This window comes from Stomoxys calcitrans, chromosome 1, assembly GCF_963082655.1.
Source record: "Stomoxys calcitrans chromosome 1, idStoCalc2.1, whole genome shotgun sequence".
Classification (NCBI taxonomy): Eukaryota; Metazoa; Arthropoda; class Insecta; order Diptera; family Muscidae; genus Stomoxys; species Stomoxys calcitrans.
In genome coordinates this window covers 166184251-166202690 of record NC_081552.1, presented here as the reverse complement: position 1 = coordinate 166202690, position 18440 = coordinate 166184251, and the positions used below count along the sequence as shown (strand labels likewise).

Here is an 18440-nt window from a genome sequence, read left to right as displayed (position 1 = left end):
CTACTCGAAATATTGGTCTGAGACCCTGTAAAGTATATAAATTCTTGATCGTCGCGACATTTCATGTCGATCTAGCTATGACCGTCCGTCCGTCTGTCTGTCGAAAGCACGCTAACTTCCGAAGGAGTAAAGCTGCCCCTTGATATTTTGCACAAATACTTCTTATTAGTGTAGGTCGTATGGTATTGTAAATGGGCCATTATTTGATATAGCTGCCATATAAACCGATATTGGGGCTTGACTTCTTGAGCCTCTAGAGTGCGCAATTTTTATCCGATTGGAATGAAGTTTTGCACGACGCATTTGGTATGATATCCAATAACTGTGCCAAGTATGGTTCAAATCGGTCCATAACCTGATATAGCTGTCATATAAACCGATCTTAGGTCTTGATTTCTTGAGCCTCTAGAGTGCGCAATTCTTATCCGATTTGAATTAAATTTTGCACGACGTGTTAATCGGTCTATAACCTGATATAGCTGCCATATAAACCGATCTGGGATCTTGACTTCTTCAGTTTCTAGAGGTCGCAATTATTATCCGACCATCAACATACGTGTTTATTATGGTCTGAATCGGTCTATAGCCCGATACAGCTCCCATATAAATCGATCTCTCTATCTTACTTCTTGAGCCCCCAAAGGGCGCAATTCTTATTCGAATTGGCTGATATTTTACACAGGTCTCCAACATATAATTTAATGGTGGTCCAAACCGGACCATATCTTGATATCGATCTAATAGCAGAGCAAATCTTTTCTTATATCCTTTTTTGCGTTAGAAAAGATGCCAGGAAAAGAACTTGGCAAATGCGATCCATGGTGGAGGGTATATAAGATTCGGCCCGGCTGAACTTAGCACGCTTTTACTTGTTATATAATAGACTAGCTGACCCAGGCCCGCTCCGCTGCGCCTTCTTTTACTTTATATGGAAAAAAGTTTCCTTTTAGCATTTAATAAAATACCATGCTACGAAAATAGTATATCGCTTGACTAACAGTTTAACAATATAAGTTCCTCTATTCGAATCCCATATGATCTTTATTGGTCTACGAATTTAAGTTTGGATGTAAGGTGTACTCCATTCTTAAAATATTTTATTTCAGCCAGATATTCTCACGTTTTCTTTGATATAGGGGTGTTTTCGTGGGTGAGGTGGTTCCCCAGACATTTGGCCCCGAAAAAATATCAGCATCGTGCTCTTCTTTCAAATACCATTTATTTAGACCCCATATAGCCATTGGTTTAGGGGAGTTTACACTATGAGGCGTCCCCCAAACACATGGCCCCAAAATAGGTTATCAAATTTGATTTCTAATCTCAAATACCTTTCATTAGAGCCACATATTGGCATGGTCGAAAAATGTTTTCCCTTTGAGGGGTGTTTTGGGGAAGGGGTGATGCCTTACATACATGGTCCTACATTTGGATATCACATTCGTATTCTACTTTCAAATATCTTTATTTGAGCCCCATATTGCGTTGGTCACTAAAAAATTGCTGTTTGTTGGGTATTTTGGGAAAGGGGTAGATCCCCAGAAAATTGGTCCCGAAAGTGGGTATCAATTCTTGCTCTACCCCATAATACCTTTCATTTCAGCTTCACAAATGTGTCCGGTTTGGGGTATTGCCCCTAAAAGCTATAAATATTTAGTTCCACTCTTTTTAAGACCCAAATTGTCTTGGTAAGCAAATACGTCCTATTTGGGGGTTGTTATGTTGGTGGGACATCCCCTAGACAGTTGGTTTCTAATGTTAATGTCAGATACGTGGTCTATCCCGAATACCTTGAAAATATATATCGGATTCGTGTTCCACTCTAAAAACCTTCTTATTTGAGCCTCATATTGCAATGGTCAGCTTACCATTTGGGTGGTGTTGGGGGGTGGGGTGGGCCCATAGAGACTTTTCCCGAATATTGATATCAAATTCGTGCTTTACTCCCAAAGACCTTTCATTTGGACCCCATATTGCTATGGTCGTAAATTTGTCCCCTTTGGGGGATGTTTTTTAAAGAGACGCGGCCCACAAAATACTTGGTCCCATATTTGGATAACAGATTCGTATTCTACATTCAAATACCTTTTATTTTAGCCCTATATTCCCACAGGGTGGACCCCCAGAAACGTGGTCCCACATTTGGATATCAGATTCGTATTCTACTCGCAAATACCTTTCATTTGAGTCCCATATTGCCATGGTCGGTAAATATGTCCGATTTAGGGGTGTAGTCCCCGTAGCACTTGGTCCGACAATTTGATATCAGATACGTTTTCTAATCTTATTTACCTTTCATTTGAGTCCCATATTGCCGTGATTGGTCTAAATATATGTTTGGTAAGTTTTGGGATGGGCCGGTCCCCCTAGTTACCCCATCCGAAATTTGGACACCAATTCTTATCCGATTTGAATGCATTTTTGCACGAAGTGTTTTGTTATGATATCCAATATCTGTGCCAAGTGTGGTTCAAATCGGTTTATAACCTGATATAGCTGTCATATAAACAGATCTGGGGACTTGACTTCTTGAGCTTCTAGAGGGCGCAATTCCTATCCGATTTGGCAGAAATTTTTCATGAAGTATTTTATTCTTACTTTCAACAATTGTGTCAGATAAGGTTCAAATCGGTTCATAACCTGATATAGCTGCCATATAAACCGATCTGGGATCTTGATTCCTTGAGCCTTTAGAGGTCGCAATTATGATCCGATTTGCCTGAAATTTTGTACTACGGATCCTCTCATGAGCATCAACATACGTGATTATTATGATCTGTATCGGTCTATAGCCCGATACAGCTCCCATATAAATCGATCTCTCTATTTTCTTGAGCCCCCAAAGGGTGCGATTCTTGTTCGAATTGGCTGACATTTTTCTCCAACAACAGTTCCCTAACATGTAATTTAATTGTGGTCCAAACCGGACCATATCTTGATATCGCTCTAATAGCAGAGGAAATCTTTTCTTATACCCTTTTTTACCTAAGAAGAGTTGCCGGGAAAAGAACTCGACAAATGCGATCCATGGTGGAGGGTATATAAGATTCGGCCCGGCCGAACTTACCACGCTTTTACTTGTTATATATAAGATGTCTATGGTATAAGAAGGTCTCAACATGTTCCTCACTTGGCTACTTCCCTTTATGGCTGTAGCTTCGACAATCCAATTAGAACTAGATTTTTACTATTCTTACATAAAATCGTTTCGAAGCAAATACCTAAATACCTGTATGACAAATTAATATCTGCCCGATCTAGAAGCAGTAGGAAACTTGTCCCTTTTAGAAGAAGAAGCTTAGTATCTAAATGACAGTTTTATACGAGTACCATTGGTATTTAGAATACTCTACCCCACAATATCCAAAACATCAGCAACGCATAAATTAAAAAAAAACTTTAAATTTTTCTTCTTTATTAGCATGTGCCTTTGTCGACCACTCCCTTAGCTTGGACTGCTTTCGATTAACCAAGTTTATTGACGGCAGTCCTCTGGCCTTGACAGTTTGTGGTTTCATTCACCCTTACTAAGATATAAGCCGGCACCCAAATGATGCCGATTGTGCCATCCTCAGAGAAGGCTTAAATCACCTTCTTACACTCCAAGACTGTTCGCGACCTTAACGTCCTGGTTGTTATTGCCCTTATGGCATATTTTTTCTCCGTAAAGATGTTCACACTCGACGCCCTCTCGAGAACGTCACATCACCTCACGCATTCCGTGATCACCCGGATCTCGGCCTACCAGATAGTATTACAGATCGCAGTTCCTGGCTTCTCTATGGAGACCCCAGGCCCACTCTGTCCTCTAGCCTTGATATATCTGTATAGCATGATCTTCCAGATGGAAATACCAGAGTAACTTCAATCCAAGACTGTGAAATGAAAACTCTTCAAATCTATCCGAGTTTCCTATCATTGCCTCGTTTATACCTGCTCCTATCCTCTATCAATTCTCAAATCGCCTTAAGTCTCATGGCCGCAGTGGCTGTCTCACACGTAATCTGTATGCCTATATGTCGGATATCTATAATAGTTCTTTGAACATGTTGTATTAAACTAATGTTGCATTTTTCTCCATCGCAGTCCACCAAACCACTGAGGCGCAAGTAAGTATTGGTCTAATCACGCTCATGTAGAGCCAGTGGAGTATCCTCTTACTCACCTGGTACCTTGTACCACTTTCTCTCTTTTATTTATGACATGGGACACACAATTTATCCACCTGTTCCTTAGCATATGATTTATCCACTCTATAAGGACCGGGTAAACCTGATAATGGTCTAAGGATTGGATCAGTGTGGCGGTCCGCATATTGTTAAAAGCCCACTCGATGTCAATGATTACCGCCTGTGTGTACATTATGGAATCGAAGGATTCTTTTATTTTATGCACAGGCTCCATCGACCTTCCCTTGACATAAGCTTGCTGTTTGTAAAGGGTGATTTTTTTGAGGTTAGGATTTTTATGCATTAGTATTTGACAGATCACGTGGGATTTCAGACATGGTGTCAAAGAGAAAGATGCTCAGTATGCTTTGACATTTCATCATGAATAGACTTACTAACGAGCAACGCTTGCAAATCATTGAATTTTATTACCAAAATCAGTGTTCGGTTCGAAATGTGTTCAAATTTTGACAAATTTTGTTCTGCGATGAGGCTCATTTCTGGTTGAATGGCTACGTAAATAAGCAAAATTGCCGCATTTGGAGTGAAGAGAAACCAGAAGCCGTTCAAGAACTGCCCATGCATCCCGAAAAATGCACTGTTTGGTGTGGTTTGTACGCTGGTGGAATCATTGGACCGTATTTTTTCAAAGATGCTGTTGGACGCAACGTTACGGTGAATGAACACATTTCGAACCGAACACTGATTTTGGTAATAAAATTCAATGATTTGCAAGCGTTGCTCGTTAGTAAGTCCATTCATGATGAAATGTCAAAGCATACTGAGCATCTTTCTCTTTGACACCATGTCTGAAATCCCACGTGATCTGTCAAATACTAATGCATGAAAATCCTAACCTCAAAAAAATCACCCTTTATTTGAGCAGTTTGCTGGATGTTCTACTCTTTATCATGATATCCACAGTACGTTCCATGGTTTTGAGTAGAAAGGACGTAAGACTTATACAATAGGTATGCAGGCTATGGTGCCGCATAATTTGACTTGCTGGGGTTAGGTATAAATACCACCCTTACCTTTTGCCGTACTGTCATAGTATATGCAAGTTCTTGGCAAGCTGTGATAATAGTGGCCAGATGAGGCACCGGCTAGTACGCCTCCTTCTGTAGTAACATCCGATAGATTCCATCAGGTCCGGATCACTTAAATGGTTTGAAGCTCCTCAAGGATTCCTTCACCATAAATTCTGTAGCTATAAGCCTTCGATCAATCTCATTATTTCTAATTGTGGTGTTTCTGTGAGTCGTCCTCCGTTGTCTGTCTCACTTTCCCATTCCGTCTACTAACGTTTCAGTTTGGACATGGTTTTTTAAGAGAAACTTTTTCATTTTGGAGGTGTCATTAAGGCTACCGACCTGTTCGCTGAAAGGCTTCTAGGAGGCACGTTTTGCCATGTGTAATACGCATCCCAATATACTTCCGTTTTTTTACGACGTGCTCTGTTAAAAAGACTGCGAACCTGTTTCCCAATATTGTGAATCTCCCCCGTCAGGGGAATTTTTCTTTGGCTGATTCCCTTTCTCGAAGAGGACATCTATCTTCTAAAGACACCACTATTGCAGTCGTAATCCTGTTGACATTGTTGTCAATGTCTTCTATGCTTGTACAATCTAAATTAGCTTGCCCACGTCTTCTTCTGAGTAGTTTTCCGAATTTTGTCCAGTTGAATTTCAACTTATTCCGGAAGCTTATCGGATTCGACGCTGACCGAGCTATTCTAAACCTATTGGGGTGATGGTCTGAGAATGAATGCTCCATCGAGACCCTCCAATCCTGAACCTCATTGATTAGATTCTTCAAACATATTGTCTCATCTAAAACCTCCTCCCTAATCCTATTAACAAAGGTAGCGGTGTTACCAATATTAAGTGTTATTAGGTCGTTAGTATTCAAGAATTCTGCGAGGGCTTGGGCCGATTCTACACATTTCGTAGTAAGACCAACACATCGGAGCTGCAACGGCTGGTACTAATAGGGCGCGATGCAATCTTTTACCACATTTCGTGGGGTAGTACCAACTCTAAGAATCGGGGCCAAGCCCTGGCAGAATTCTTGAATACTAACGACCTAATAACACTTAATATTGGTAACACCGCTACCTTTGTAAATAGGATTAGGAAGGAGGTTTTAGATGAGACAGGTATGATCCGACATTGACAACTCGGGGGGAAAATATATAAATCAAATTTTTATGACAAATAACGCAGGTCCTCGGCGGAGTACCAGTGTTAACATAGAATTATTGATAGTTTATATGAATAAAAGCAATATGAATCTTGCACTTGCTGATTTTCTTCATCAGAGCGTGTGTAGCTGTCTCGCTCCGGTGGAGGTTTATTTGGTTGACCTCAATCATTGGTCCTCCATTAGATAGGCTTCTTGGGAGTGGGTGATGGTTTTGTCGTCCGCTCCCTGTTCTTTAGGTTACATTGACTTTCCTGTCCCTGTACTGCCTGATGTTTCAGAATAAGGTTCTTTGCCTATCCTAGTCTTTCGTATGTTGATAATATCGGCAGAAGTTCCATCGTCGGGTTCCCCTGCATTGCTTGATGTTCCGACATTAGGATCTTTGCCTATCCTATACTTCCAAATCTTGAGTAAATGTGCTTCTTGGGAGTAGGTGATGGTCTCATCGTCCGTTTTCTGTTCATCAGGTTGCATTGACTTTCCTGTCACTGCACTGCCTAGTGTTCAGTATTAGATTCTTTGCCTATCCTAATCTTCCGAATTTTGATTAAGTCGGTAATGGTTCCATTGTCGGATGCTTGTTCGTTGAGATGTGTTGAGTGAGTTGAGCACCTGCACTGCCAAGTGTTTTAATGTTAGGATCTATGCTTATCCTAGTCTTCCTATTGTTCGGACAGTCAGTGATGGTTTCGGTGTCACCACTCTGTTTGTTAGGCGATATTGCGTCACCTGTCACTGCACAGCTTGATGTCTCAATATGAGGATTTGTCTACCTCCCCGGGACACTGCCTAAAGTCTCCATTGGGAGAGGGCTGGCTTGGTCTTCCCTGAGTACTTGGAAGCGGGAGTTCTTTTTCTTCTTCAGCATTTTAGCAATATTATGCTCTTCGGGAGATCTAATTCTCTTTCCTGCTTCCGTAAATGTGTTTGGAATGTCAGTTATATCCTTTCCAGCCCGGCCCGGATCTCTTTCTCGGTCTACTTGTGAGCTTAGACAAGCCATCGCTCACTTCTGTTTCCATCCCGCTGCCCTCATCTCTCGACTCGTCTGCGATGATTGTTTCATTGACACTGTCGTTGTCTGAATCCGAATCGGAAACACCACCTTTACTTAAAGACTGGGGACGAACTGTGTATCCCTTTGGTTTATCCGGCTCTTTCTCATTCGTCTCTTGTGCGCTTGAAGCATTACTCCCGACTGCAGGTGCCAAGGCACCCACACGTATTGGAGGGGAGGACAACATGCTGCGGTCCGATCCCACCACCGCCGTTCTTTGGTCTTTGGAGTCTACTCCAAAAAGGCTTTACAATTTTTCGTAATATATAGTACCAATTCCGAGATACGGATATTTTTCTTTGGGGAGCGAAATTAAATGCGTCCACTCAACTCAACCGTTAATTTTTCATCATCATAGGAGGACATAATAACCTCCGCGCTGCGGAGGGCAGATTACTATGACACAATTCTTTCGTCTTCGTGTGGTAAGGTTTTCCTGTTTTCCGAATTAAAATTACGTTTGAGTCTCTTCATTCGAGAGGTATATAAGACATGCTGATGCAAGCAGAGTCTATCACCCTAAGCCAGCTAGTCCATCGGACACTAGGTTAAAACTTTTTATCGCCCAAAGCATTTTGGACTCAGTCACAATTTTCCCAATAACCTCCAACAGATGCATATCAGTGATAACCTCTTTTGGTGCCACGTTGTCAGTTGGAGAGTTTTCCTGGAAATGTGTGTTAGCGAGTAGTTCCAGTGTTTCCTCACTAGACATGTCCATACATTCTCTGACTTCTGAATATATTTCACCGTAATAGGTTTCGAGCATAGGATCTTCCTTAGCCTAGAGGTCTCAGAAGTTTCACACATGGAGCTGCAGAATTCCACCCAGGACTTTTCCAGCTCGCACTTCTCGCACTTTCTTCGCATATCCTTTCGCTGATGTTCTCTGACACGTATTTATTGGGTTGACCAAAAAGTAATTGCGGATTTTTCATATAGTCGGATTTTTCAAATTTTTTCACAGCTTGTGACTCTGTATTTACATTCTTTCTTCTGTCAGTTATCAGCTGTGACTTTTAGTTTGCTTTAGAAAAAAAGTGTAAAAAAGTATATTTGATTAAAGTTCATTCTAAGTTTTATTAAAAATGCATTTACATTCTTTTAAAAAATCCGCAATTACTTTTTGGGCAACCCATAACATTTAGTACCTCCTGCCTATTTCTGGTAATAAAGTTCGGTTTTTTTCTTTTATTACAAATCGACAGATAGTATATCCGAACTTCCCCATGGGGGATGCGCATTAGCATCACTCCATACAATAAGGCTGTTCTTCCCTGCATAAACGACTTCAACCAGAAACTTAATGCTTGAGAGCGGCATCTCTGAATCGTGTGTCATATTTGAGTATTCAATAATTTCAAGGCTATCGACTACTGAAACATTAAGACTACTTTGCAGGATACAAGCTCATTCCCCGTTCCCTTCAATAGTTTAAATCCAGGAATATTCAGTCCACGAATTATATATATATATATATATATATATATATATATATATATATATATATATATATATATATATATATATCGGATCGTCATATAATTCTAAGACGATTTAACGCTGTCCGTGTGTCTGTCCGTCCGTCTGTTGTAATCATTTTGCAGTATTCAAAAATTGAGATATTGAGCTGAAATTTGGCACAGACACATCTTTTTGATGTACGCTGGTAAAGTTCATGAATGGGACAAATCGGACAATATTTGAATATTGCTGCTATATAGACCGATCTGCCGGTAAATGGTCTAATGACCACATATGCTATATTTTTTATCCGATTTCGCTGCATTTTAAAACAGTGAGTACATTTAGGCCTTCCGACATCTGACCCAAATATGGTTCAGTTCGGGCTATATTAACATATGGCTGCCATATAGACCGATCTGCGGATAAAGGGCCAAAGCCCATAAAAGCGGCATTTAATGCACGATTTCGCTGAAATTTTAAACAGTGAGTTGTTTAAAGCCTCCCAACATCTGCCTCAAAAATGCCGATCTGCCGTTTAAGCGTGTGCTGTATTTATTACCGACTTTCTCTGAAATTTGAATCAGTGTGTTTTTTAAGCCATCCGCCATCTGAACCAAATATGGTAATGATTGGACTGTATTTAAATGTATAGCTGTCATATAAACAATTTGGCCAGATCGGTCCAGATTTATTAGACCATTCAAGAACCGTGCCGAATTTGAGTGCATAAGTTATCCAGTTTTCACCGGATTGTGTGGAAAGGGGGTTTACATATATACTCTGGGTAGTGGGTATCCAAAGTTCGGCTCGGCCGAATTTTAAGCCTTTTTATACCCTCCACCATAAGATGGGGGGATACTAATTTCGTCATTCTGATTGTAACTACTCGAAATATTCGTCTGAGACCCCATAAAGTATATATATCCTTGATCGTCGTGAAATTTTATGTCGATCTACCCATGTCCGTCCGTCTGTCCGTCCGTCCGTCTGTCTGTCGAAAGCACGCTAACTTCCGAAGGAGTAAAGCTCGCCACTTAAAATTTTGCACAAATACTTCTTATTAGTGTAGGTCGGTTGGTATTGTAAATGGGCCATATCGGTCCATGTTTTGATATAGCTGCCATATAAACCGATCTTGGGTCTTGACTTCTTGAGCCTCTAGAAGCCGCAATTCTTATCCGATTGGAATGAAATTTTGCACGACGTGTTTCGTTATTATATCAAACAACTGTGCCAAGTATGGTTCAAATCGGTCCATAACCTTATATAGCTGTCATATAAACCGATCTTGGGTCTTGACTTCTTGAGCCTATAGAGGGCGCAATACCTATCCGATTTGAATGAATTTTGGCACGTAGTATTTTGTTTTGATATCCAACATCTGTGCCAAATATGGTTCAACTCGGTTCATAACCTAATATAGCTGTCATATAAACCGATCTGGGGTCTTGACTTCTTGAGCCTCTCGAGTGCGCAATTCTTATCCGATTGGAATGAAATTTTGCACGACGTGTTTTGTTATTATATCCAACAACTGTGCCAAGTATGGTTCAAATCGGTCCATAACCTTATTTAGCTGTCATATAAACCGATCTTGGGTCTTGACTTCTTGAGCCTCTAGAGGGCGCAATTCTTATCCAATTTGAATGAATTTTGGCACGTATTATTTTGTTATGATATCCAACAACTGCGCCAAATATGGTTCAAATCGGCTCATAACCTGATATAGCTGTCATATAAACAGATCTGGGGACTTGACTTCTTGAGCTTCTAGAGGGCGCAATTCCTATCCGATTTGGCTGAAATTTCGCAAGACGTTTTTTATTCTTACTTTCAACAACTATGTCAAATAAAGTACAAGTCGGTTCATAACCTGGTATAGCTGCCATATAAACCGATCTGGGATCTTGACTTCTTGAGCCTCTAGAGTTCGCAATTATTATCCGATTTGCCTGAAATTTTGTACGACGGATTCTTTCATGACCATCATCATACGTGTTTATTATGGTCTGAATCGGTCCATAGCCCGATACAGCTGCCATATAAATCGATCTCTCTATTTTACTTTTTGAGCTCACAAAGAGCGCAATTCTTATTCGAATTGGCTGACATTTTACACTGGTCTCCAACATATAATTTAATTGTGGTTCAAACCGGACCATATCTTGATATCGCTCTAATAGCAGAGCAAATATCCTGTTTTGCCTAAGAAGAGATGCCGGGAAAAGAACTCGACAAATGCGATCCATGGTGGAGGGTATATAAGATTCGGCCCGGCCGAACTTAGCACGCTTTTACTTGTTTTTCCATACAATGCCCCTAAGTTGGTTCATGTATTGTATTGTGTCCCTGTGTTTGTTCGCCGCGAAAGTCGGGAAGTGACATAGGAAATGCTTCAAAGTCTCATCGTCCTCCCCACATGCTCTACATATGCTATCGCTTGTATAAGTGAGCTCGTAGTCCTACGTGTTCTTCTTACTTCCTTTCAGTAATAGCTTCGTCTTCTTATGACCCGGATCTCCCCAAAGTATTTTCGCCGCCTAACCGACCCTTTCGATATATCACAGAGTTCGTCGGCCACGCCCTTAACTCAGACTGCGTCGACCCGGAAGGCTTCGAGTTAACCTAGTTAATTGACGGCAGTCCTCTGGCCTTCACTGCCAAATCGTCTGCTCTTTCCTTCCCCCTTACTCCGCTATTAACCAAACCAACCAAACGATGCGTATTGTGCTATTCTCAGAGAAGGCGCCAGGAGTTCATCCTCATAAGATTCCTTCGATCTTGTCATGATGAGTTTGCTTATGCATTCGGGGGCAGTTGAAAAGGCAGTGGAACGACTCTTGCCCAGGACACTAGACACTTGCGGTGTGGATGATTACTCCTTAAACGCTTTACTAGCTGCTGTCATCGAGGTTGCTTTTAAGTTCCGTCCTTCCCTACTGGCGCACACCTTGAGCTATAGACCTTCAGCTTAAACTTGTTATGTCCGTAGGATACAAATCATTCGGACTTGTTTAGGCTTGCAAGCCAAATGGAATGTAGTACCAATACTGTATGTCTCCGATCGCCATCAGCCTCATCCAATCTACTAATCTTCCGGTCGGTGGTTGAAAGATTGCGATTATTGTTGCTTAGTCTCTCAAAAGGAAAGATCTACTTAATCTTTTTTAGTGCGCATCGGTTTATTTCAATTGGAGGTTTATTTCAAACTGGAGGAGGCCCATCACACTCCATTTTTTTTTTCCTAGTTATGCTGCCTTGTTCTCTCCCTTGTCGACAATTACCATCACCAAATTGTCCTTGGAGATATTAGCAAAGGTTCTTGAACCCATATTACTATTATTCGCCTTAGTTTTTTTTGGGGATAGGATGCCCTCCAGATGACCGCAGCCTTTTAACTGATTCTTAGTCCTATGGTCTAGACAAATTATAGGCATGCGTAGGTAAAATAGGTTCGACCTTGCCTTCAATATACTCGAACCCGGTTTCTTCGTCAAAAGCTCCTAAAGACCAGTAAATGGGAGCTATATATGGTTATAGACCGATATGGATCGTACTAGGCACATATGTTGGAAGTTATAACGGAACCGTGTCTGCCAAATCGTACAAAAATGGCGGCTTCCAGGGGCTCAGGAAGTCAAATAGGAAGAATGGTTTATTTGGGAGCTATATCCAAATCTGAGTATCTGTGTATAATTTCAAGCGGCTAGCTTTCGCGTTCGACCGCAATCGTGATTTCGACAGACATCGACTCAAAATGTCGAGACGATCAAGAATATATATACTTTATGGGGTCTTAAGTCAATATTTCGACGTATTACAAACGGAATGAGTAGATTAGTATACTCCCATCCTATGGTGGGTGGTACAGTAATAGTAAACGTATAAATTCATTTGGGTAATATCCTACGCCGACCGTGCGGACAGCAAAGGAGGGGACGCCCGAGAAACACATGGATCCGCTGCACGAAAGGAGAGTTGGAATCAACCCACATTTCGTGGAATCAAGGCAATGTTTTGGCCAACAATAGAGTTAGATGGAGAGAGCTTGCTGATGCCCTATGAAGTTTTTACTATTGGTCATATTTTTTGTAACATATTCAATATACTCCAATTGTAAGTTAAGGGCATATATTGTATATATATATATATAAATTCACCAAAAGTTTCAGGGTGATTCGGGTTAAACTAAAAATCTGACGAAAATTAAAACAAGTAAAAGCGTGCTAAGTTCGGCCGGGCCGAATCTTATATACCCACCACCATGGATCGCATTTGTCGAGTTCTTTTCCGGGCATCTCTTCTTTGGGAAAAAAGGATATAAGAAAAAATTTCCTCTGCTATTAGAGCGATATCAAGATATGGTCCTGTTTGGACCACAATTAAATTATATTTTGGAGGCCTGTGTAAAATGTCAGCCAATTCGAATAAGAATTGCGCCCTTTGGGGCCTCAAGAAGTAAAATAGAGAGATCGATTTATATAGGAGCTGTATCGGGCTATAGACCGATTCAGACCATAATAAACACGTATGTTGATGGTCATGAGAGAATCCGTCGTTCAAAATTTCTGGCAAATCGGATAATAATTGCGACCTCTAGAGGCTCAAGAAGTCAAGATCATACTTGGCACAGTTGTTGGATATCATAACAAAATAATACGTGCCAAAATTCATTCAAATTGGATAAGAATTGCGCCCTCTAGAGGCTCAAGAAGTCAAGACCCAAGATCGGTTTATATGACAGCTATATCTAAACATGGACCGATATGGCCCATTTACAATGCCAACCGACCTACACTAATATGAAGTATTTGTGCAAAATTTCAAGCGGCTAGCTTTACTCCTTCGGAAGTTAGCGTGCTTTCGACAGACAGACGGACGGACAGACGGACAGACATGGCTAGATCGACATAAAATGTCACGACGATCAAGAATATATATACTTTATGGGGTCTCAGACGAATATTTCGAGTAGTTACAAAACAGAATGACGAAAATAGTATACCCCCCATCTTATGGTGGAGGGTATAAAAATTATTAAAATTATCATACATTTTTCAAGGGCAACTTAAAGCAAATTGTAAGAATTATGCAAATTGGGTGTTTATCATAACGACCTGCGTTTGTTATTTCCCACTATATGTTACTACAGACATGAAACATTGTATTCGGCGCGTCAGTCATTACACCCACATTTCTTTTAAGGTAAACATATTGAAAATTAACGTTCGTTATAAATAACCTCATTTCCTACAATGCAGTTGCATTTGCATTTTGGATTCCAATAGAGAAAGCACTTACAACGAAGAAAATGAAATTTGCTGCGTTTTTTATTCTTCTGATTACTTTCCATGGGACCATGGCCGATGAAAAACAAACTCGTCTCTGTGGAACCAGTTTGGATCAGGCGATGCAGATAATATGTGCAGAAACAGGTCTAAATACGAAAACCAAAAAGTCAGGTATACTGCCGGCAAAATGTAAACATACTGTGTAGATAACTATATGCTTTTTTGCTTAGCAAATTATTTGGAATCAAGTTCCTTATCTGAAACGCTTGATCCGATGACCGCTCTAACTGGCATTCTACTCAGAGAAGAAGCCAATATGATGGCTAAAATCCGCAGGCGCCGTGATGGTATTGTCGACGAGTGCTGCAAATATAAAGGTTGTACAATGAATGAGCTGTTGGCCTATTGCAAACCAAAAAACGAGTAATGCTAGGTATTTGGACACGCAAAAACATCAAAAGAATTCGTACGAAATATACCAAAATTGAAATTATATGACTGGGAACGTCCCATCTTAAATACAATAGATATCAAAATTAACAATTTCATAGATGTCGTAACTGAATAAAAGATGGTTACGTAAACAGCATTTACAACATAAGCTTTAATTAAAAACACGTAAGTACGCAATAATAAAGTTGGGCTTTGTCTACCCATTGGCAAACTAAATCACAGTAAATCACAGGTGTATTGAAGATGTCGGAAGGGGTTTCGATAATATTCAGTTAAAGTGGTGGTATTAAGAAAACATTGTCCAACATTTCAAAAATATTTGTTTACAGCTTGCTGTGACCCTGTATATAAAGTGGAACAAAGTTTTTCTGATCTTCTCGCCAGGATTCAAACACAGACATACAGCGTCATAGATAGATGGAATGAACAAAGTTTGTTCTTTTAGTTTTTAAATACCATATTGAATAAAAGTAGGAGTCCGCAATTTTTGCAACATTCAGCGGTCAATCTTCTTCGTATCAGCGAGTGCTGTTCGATACAAGTTTTAAACTCATTGATAGGAAACTTCCTTTTTATTGCCGAATTCGAACGGCGATTCCCCTTACGACACATCTGTCGATAAAGTTCTATGACATTTACATGGCAAATGTTGTTAGGATTAGAAGGTGATAACCACCCCTGAACAATTTTTCCTATCTTTTCGCCAGGTTTCGAACCCAGACGTAAAGCGTCATAGATGGATATTCTTACATCTGTGCCACCATTGGCTTTACTAGTAAATTAAACAAGTAAAAGCGTGCTAAGTCCGGCCGGGCCGAATCTTATATACCCTCCACCATGGATCGCATTTGTCGAGTTCTTTTCCCGGCATCTCTTCTTGGGCAAAAAAATGGATATAAGAAAAGATTTGCTCTGCTATTAGAGCGATATCAAGATATGGTCCGGTTTGGACCACAATTAAATTATATGTTGGAGACCTGTGTAAAATGTCAGCAATTCGAATAATAATTGAGCCCTTTGTGGGCTCAAGAAGTTCTATAGAGAGATCGATTTATATGGGAGCTGTATCTCGCTATAGACCGATTCAGACCATAATAAACACGTATGTTAATGGTCATGAGAGAATCCGTCGTACAAAATTTCAGGCAAATCGGATAATAATTGCGAACTCTAGAGGCTCAAGAAGTCAAGATCCAAGATCGGTTTATACGACAGCTTTATCAGTTTATGAACCGATTTGAACCATATTTGGCACAGTTGTTGGATATCATAAATTGGATAAGAATTGCGCCCTCTAGAGGCTCAAGAAGTCAAGACCCAAGATCGGTTTATATGACAGCTAAATAAGGTTATGGACCGATTTGAACCATACTTGGCACAGTTGTTGGATATAGTAACAAAACACGTAATGCAAAATTTCATTCCAATCGGATAAGAATTGCGCACTCTAGAGGCTCAAGAAGTCAAGACCCCAGATCGGTTTATATGGCAGCTATATCAGGTTATGAACCGATTTGAACCATACTTTGCACAGTTGTTGGATATCATAAAAAAACACGTCGTGAAAAATTTCATTGCAATCGGAAAAGAATTCCGCACTCTCTAGGCTCAAGAAGTCAAGACCCAAGATCGGTTTATATGGCAGCTATATCAAAACATGGACCGATATGACCCATTTACAATACCAACCGACCTACACTAATAAGAAGTATTTGTGCAAAATTTCAAGCGGCTAGCTTTACTCCTTCGGAAGTTAGCGTGCTTTCGACAGACAGACGAACGGACATGGCTAGATCGACATAAAATTTCACGACTATCAAGAATATATTTACTTTATGGGGTCGCAGACGAATATTTCGAGTAGTTACAATCAGGATGACGAAATTAGTATACCCCCCATCTTATGGTGGAGGGTATAAAAAAGACCGTTTCAAAGCAGGGTTGAGGAGTAGGAGTCTTGAAGTCGCAGTCAAAAAATTTTGCTCGACTCCAACTCCGACCAATATAACTTTTTTAAGAAGAACAAGTAAAAGCGTGCTAAGTTCGGCCGGGCCGAATCTTATATACCCTCCACCATGGATCGCATTTGTCGAGTTCTTTTCCCGGCATCTCTTCTTATGCAAAAAAAAAGGATATAAGAAAAGATTTGCTCTGCTATTAGAGCGAGACCTGGAGACCTGTGTAAAATGTCTGCCAATTCGAATAAGAATTGCGCTCTTTGTGAGCTCAAAAAGTAAAATAGAGAGATCGATTTATATGGGAGCTGTATCGGGCTATGTACCGATTCAGACCATAATAAACACGTATGTTGATGGTCATGAAAGAATCCGTCGTATAAAATTTCAGGCAAATCTGATAATAATTGCGACCTCTAGAGGCTCAAGAAGTCAAGATCCCAGATCGGTTTATATGGCAGCTATATCAGGTTATGAACCGACTTGTACTTTATTTGACACAGTTGTTGAAAGTAACAATAAAAAAATGTCTTGCGAAATTTCAGCCAAATCGGATAGGAATTGCGCCTTCTAGAAGCTCAAGAAGTCAAGTCCCCAGATCTGTTTATATGACAGCTATATCAGGTTATGAATCGATTTGAACCATATTTGGCGCAGTTGTTGGATATCATAACAAAATACTACGTGCCAAAATTCATTCAAATTGGATAAGAATTGCGCCCTCTAGAGGCTCAAGAAGTCAAGATCCCAGATCGGTTTATATGGCAGCTATATCAGGTTATGAACCGACTTGTACTTTATTTGACGCAGTTGTTGAATGTAACAATAAAAAAACGTCTTGCGAAATTTCAGCCAAATCGGATAGGAATTGCGCCCTCTAGAAGCTCAAGAAGTCAAGTCCCCAGATCTGTTTATATGACAGCTATATCAGGTTATGAATCGATTTGAACCATATTTGGCACAGTTGTTGGATATCATAACAAAATACTACGTGCCAAAATTCATTCAAATTGGATAAGAATTGCGCCCTCTAGAGGCTCAAGAAGTCAAGACCCAAGATCGGTTTATATGACAGCTATATAAGGTTATGGACCGATTTAAACCATACTTGGCACAGTTATTGGATATCGTAACAAAACACGTTGTGCAAGATTTCATTCCAATCGTATAAGAATTGCGCACTCTAGAGGCTCAAGAAGTCAAGACCCCAGATCGGTTTATATGGCAGCTATATCAGGTTATGAACCGATTTAAACCATACTTAGCACAGTTGTTGGATATCATAACAAAACACGTTGTGCAAAATTTCATTCCAATCGGATAAGAATTGCGCCCTCTAGAGGCTCAAGAAGTCAAGACCCAAGATCGGTTTATATGGCAGCTATATCAGGTTATGGGCCGATTTAAACCATACTTAGCACAGTTGTTGGATATCATAACAAAACACGTCGTGCCAAATTTCATCCCAATCGGATAAGAATTGCGCACTCTAGAGGCTCAAGAAGTCAAGACCCAAGATCGGTTTATATGGCAGCTATATCAAAACATGGACCGATATGGCCCATTTACAATTCCAACCGACCTACACTAATAAGAAGTATTTGTGCAAAATTTCAAGCGGCTAGCTTTACTCCTTCGGAAGTTAGCGTGCTTTCGACAGACAGACGGACGGACGGACGGACGAACGGACGGACGGACGGACGGACGGACAGACGGACGGACGGACGGACAGACGGACGGACATGGCTAGATCGACATAAAATTTCACGACGATCAAGAATATATATACTTTATGGGGTCTCAGACGAATATTTCGAGTAGTTACAATCAGAATGACGAAATTAGT

General features: G+C 40.4%; 1 protein-coding gene across 1 annotated transcript; it reads left to right on the top strand.

Moving 5' to 3' along the window:
- The first annotated feature begins 14169 nt into the window (after positions 1–14169).
- On the top strand, positions 14170–14775 carry LOC131994225 (probable insulin-like peptide 3). Its single transcript, XM_059360801.1, has 2 exons — positions 14170–14357; positions 14417–14775. The coding sequence occupies exons 1-2, from the start codon at positions 14207–14209 to the stop codon at positions 14611–14613; spliced, it is 348 nt and encodes a 115-aa protein (XP_059216784.1). The 5' UTR covers positions 14170–14206; the 3' UTR covers positions 14614–14775.
- The last annotated feature ends 3665 nt before the right edge of the window (positions 14776–18440 follow it).